The sequence below is a fragment of the Gavialis gangeticus genome, unplaced genomic scaffold, assembly GCF_001723915.1.
Source record: "Gavialis gangeticus isolate Ggan-Ray unplaced genomic scaffold, GavGan_comp1, whole genome shotgun sequence".
NCBI classification, from domain to species: domain Eukaryota; kingdom Metazoa; phylum Chordata; order Crocodylia; family Gavialidae; genus Gavialis; species Gavialis gangeticus.
The window spans coordinates 24035325-24040204 of NW_017728996.1; the positions used below are offsets into that span (position 1 = coordinate 24035325).

The 4880-nt window shown below is 44.3% G+C and overlaps 1 protein-coding gene across 1 annotated transcript in view; it reads left to right on the forward strand.

The window, feature by feature from the left end:
- The window catches only part of ATP8B4 (ATPase phospholipid transporting 8B4 (putative)), a 247388-nt gene that overhangs the window by 128615 nt on the left and 113893 nt on the right, over positions 1 to 4880 (forward strand). Inside the window, 1 exon segment of the mRNA XM_019504155.1 lies at positions 3381 to 3463. Coding sequence (XP_019359700.1) covers positions 3381 to 3463 — 83 coding nt within the window.

Here is a 4880-nt window from a genome sequence, read left to right on the forward strand (position 1 = left end):
GAGGAGCCTGGCTAGTGCTGGGAGTGCTAGCATGGGAAAGTGGATTCCCCTATTCCACATCCCCAAGCCTCTTCACCTTCTGCCTCCCTGACTCTGTTGACCAGCACCTGCGTCCAGTGATGGAGGGTTTTGGTGCAGCCAGTGCACATGCTCCCCTTCACCTTTGGGTTGCACATGCATGCCAGCATGTGGACTGTACTGGACCACAAAGGATCCAGCCATCTCCTGATGCCCTCCGTCAGCCACCTCACCGGTGCCTGCACGTCTGGTGACAATGGCTTGCTCCAGCCAGGAACATTGATCCCTTGGAACTTCTCCATTTGGTTCTCCAGTTCCCTCATTATGGGGATCACCTGGCTAAGGAGGGCATTGCCATCACTGAGCATCTCGGTGGCCTTGAGGAAGGGCTTGAGGACCACCAAGATCTGTGAGATGGTACCCCACTCAGCTCTGTTATGGGGACTGCTGATTCTGATGTCCACAAGGAAGTCCATGTCATGGATGGCCTTCTGTTGCTCCACCAGCCTGTCAAGTATCAGGTATGTGGAGTTCCACCGAGTCTCCACATCCTGCATGATTTTGTGCTGTGGGATGCTCAGCTTGGCCTGTTTCTCCCACAGCATCTTGCCCCTTTTGACGCTGCGGTGGAAGGTAGCCTGCCACTTTCTTGCATTTTGAAAGGAGGAGACAGTCATTCTGCTGCTGGTACCTATTTCTGGAATTAGGGGAGGTGGTTCAGGTGCAGGGACATCAGGTACTGCTTCCACCTCCTTGCTTCCACTGGCAGCAGGAGCCTCATGGCTGCCCGAGAAGAGGATGCATCTATATCTGGGGGGTGTGGGAGGGGAGCTTGCAGCTCTAGCTCTCCCTCTACCCCATCTAGCCCCTCTCCCTACCCTGCCAGAAGACCTGGCACCTGCCTTTCCAGCACACTTCATATTGATCTTTCCTGTGCTGCAAAAGGTGTGTGCGTGTCTGACTTCTTCTGGGTTTTGTTTGCTTTGTGTTGTGTGTAGTGGACTGTGGCTTGCTGATAATTATTGATTATAAATAACTATATGGTGTGTGTTGTTCTCCTGTGATGTGTGACCGACTTCTCCTTCTCTATCTGAATCTCTATCTGACTTTTTCTGTGTTGTCTTTAGTCTGTATGTAAACTAACTATAATAATATTAATAACTAATAACTATATATAATCTGAATCTACTCTTCATCTATGAATATATGACTTTTTCTTCTCCTATGCTGTGTGAGTCAGTGATGGATCACACTGCCAGGGAAAACACTGAGCTGTCTCTTTAAGAAGTACTGGAGAAAAAAAGAAAACAAATATAAATTGAAAGAAATGAATTGGATAAGTAAAGTAGAGGGATTCTAAAATAAATTAAGCTAAGCTATATCCTATCCAGTCCTTTCTAAGAACAAAAAGGAGCAGGCAACTGACTAGGAAGCCAAGCCAGTCCAGTACCTTTTTGTCGCTGTTGCTCAGAACCAGCTCGCAAAAGGCACAGAAAGCCTGCAGATAGAGGCTTTTGTGCTGTTTCTATGTCCCTCCCCCAGACACTGTGATTGGAAGGGGACTCAGGGAGAAATCACACTCACTGGCCAACTAAAGCTTTTCACTCCTTCCCCCTCCCTCTTCTAAGTTTCTGTTTCCCCTCAAAGACTGCCTTCTGAATGGCCAAATTTCATCCAAATCTTTTCCGAATCGATTCGGAAAGTTTAAAGCTTCAAGTGATTAGGTTTGGATTTGGAGATTTGGCCTCTGAATCGGGCTGAATCTTCTCCAAATCTAATCGTGAACCGAAGCTTTGCATAGCCCTATCAGATACCATGATGATAGACCAAAGTGGAAGAACTTAGAGAAAATGATGTGAATAGTTGTTTTTATAGAGCTGCTGTTTTATGGTTTGTCTTATTAAATACAAAAAAAATGTAATGAAATACAGAAATTGGAGAGACAGAAAAGCACACAAAATCATAGTAAGAAAAGCAGAGGTTAAAAGTTGTACATTAACAAACTAATTTGTTGCATATCAAACCACATGAATCTTTTATATTCAGTTTCTGAATATCTTCTGGAAATAGCCTACCAAAAATAGTTTTCTCAACCATTTATATCCAAATCAGAATTAATATCTTTAAGAGAATTAATATTCTAGGAGTAATACAGACATCTTGAATAAATAACTGACTGACAATATTGTTTTTGATGCTGGTAAATGTGTAGGCATTTTTTGGGCATGAACATAGCTTAACTTCCATTAAAAATTAAATCCTTAATTTGTGTTGTTTTATTGTTGAATATCTGTTCTAACAACCATATGAACATGTGTTTGGTTAGGAGACATTGGGCATGTCTATATGAGATGTGAACTGTGCAGTTGACTAATTAACTGCACAGTAAATGTCTTAGTATCTACACATGTGCCCCTACTAGGGCACACAAAACTATTAACTCTGAAGCCAGGTAGTATTTGTAAATACAAGTACTAGCCTGCTGTGGAGTTTTTTGAGGGCAGTAGTGCATGTGTAGATGCTGAGCTGGCTGGCTGGGGCATGAAGGTGCTGTAATGCGCTGGCTGCCTGCCAGCTAGCCCTGTGCTGAAGCACCCTCATGCCCCAGCCAGTGCTTCAGCAGCACATTGACCCCGGTTGCAGCAGCCATAGCCTGACAGGGAGACCTCCCGGGTCCCTTGCCAGCCGGGGCTGTTGCAGCTTGGCTCAGTGTGCTGTGGTCCAGGCATACATGCAGACATCTGCCCAGGAGCTTTTCTCTAGCAATAAACTGAAGATTAATTGAGTCTGCTCCAATGTGTTCTAATTGGAATGCATTGGAGTAGGTGTCAGGCACGTGTCTAAGTGCCCTTAAAGAAAATATTTTTTCTTCGCTAAAAAACAGCTTTTGAGGATATATCCAAACTTCCAGACCCCTTTATTTGACATATGTGGGACACTGAAACAGGCCATTTCTAGAGTGCCTCACATTTTTATCGTTTAAAAGCAACTGAATTTAACATGGTGTTTAACCTCCTTTCAGCTTGCAACTATTTTATTATTTCTATTGTATTTGGTAATTTTTGTATGATATAAGATAGCCTCTGACTAAATCCTATTATGTCCTCTGTTGAAGAAACAAACTATAGTTGTGCAGTTGTTGATACCAGCACTTAAAAAATAAAGATCCTTTCCAATTTTAAAGTCAGTTGCAAAAATATTCAGGTATAATGACATTAAAAGGAGCTGTCTGAACATCTATCCCAGGCTACAAAATTAGATATTTAGTACTGAGCATTGGATCTTGGGGATGAAGGGTAAGTTACAATGAGAGGGGATTTCAGAAAGTATTTCTATATAAAAGGTTGTCTTTTATTTTACAGTGAGACTAACCTAAAAGTACGTCAGGCTTTATCAGTTACTTCAGAACTTGGAGCAGATATCAGGAGACTTGCAGAGTTTGATGGTAAGTGGTGATAAAAGTAAATTCTTTAGAACCAAGGTTTTGTGGGGGTCAGGGGGTTGTTTGTTTGGTTTTTTATTGCTTTCTTTTCTTGCTGCTTTTTGAGTAAAAAAGTAAATGACTCCAGATAGATGAGGCCAAGCTCCTTTCTTCTATCATGACTAGAGGTGTTTACCAATATGATTCTCACATCCCAAATTATTATCCTGTTTTAAGGAATGTCTTGACTGATGTGTTTTTCAATCTTATTACTTTAAACAAGTTAGATTAATCTGATGGGAAAAGTCTAGTTAAAATGCAGGCTAATGCATTCAAAAACCATGTTATGTGGTTATATTGTATCTTAACTTCGTTAGGCGAATTTGGTTGAAAAAATGAATCTTTTTTTCTGTTCAAGGCTGGATCACTGTGAAATTGAAGAAATTTAATGTATTTCTCTTCCCTCCCCCTACACAGTTAATACATTTGCCTTTTCTTGACACCAGTGCACTTTTATCATACTCTGAAAAATCTTAGGCACAATATAAATCACTTAGGGTGGGTACATAAATGCAGGCAGTCTATAGAGGAGACACTGTCACTGATGGTGCTGTATATAATGTGCCATGAGTTGGAGTACCATTGAACCCAACAGGTGCTCACCTGTTGGGTTGGGGCAGGGGGCTCAGAGCTTGCCTGCATCGGCCCTGACTGGCAGGCAGGGGCACTCCAGCAGCCTCCCAGGAGGCTGCCATACTGCCCCTCTCTCCACCTTCACCGCCCCACCAGCTGGCAACTGTCAGCAGTGGCTGGTGGGGAGGGATAGAGTTCCTCCTGCTGTGCATGCCCCCCTCAGCTACCCCTGCTGGGGCCTTCAGGAGGATCTGGGCCAGGCCTGCATGGCAGTGGGGTGCAAGGCTCCCTTTCCCCCTACCCCTGTGTGAGCGTCTTGAAAACGGCAGAGGCTGCCATGCCCAGAGCTGAGGTGGTGGGAAATGGAATTCCCTGTCTTGCAGGCCCAGCCCAGCTGCCCCCAAGACCCCAGTCAGGGTAGCTCGTCCAGGACCACATGGCAGGGGTCTCTGTTTTGTCCCTCCCTGCCCCAGTTCCAGGTGCAGCAGTCTCTGTTGCTGTCCAAATTCATGTGTGTGGGGGGAGAAGGAAGCCCCCCACACTATGCAGGCCTGGCCTGGCCATGCTCCTCCCAGGGGTAGCTGTGGCAGAGGGTGGGGGGCACATGCAGTATGTTCAGTGTATAACAGCATTAAATAGCATTCTGTCTGGGCTGATTAGTCCTGCTAAGAAACAGGGAGGAACTGTGGTAATATAGTTATAGTCACTTTTTGAGCTTGCTCAGGTATTTCTGCTTGATATTGTATTTGGGGAGGTAGATGTGATCAGTCTCAGAGGTGCAGCTATGAACACTTTCTTTCTTTCTTTT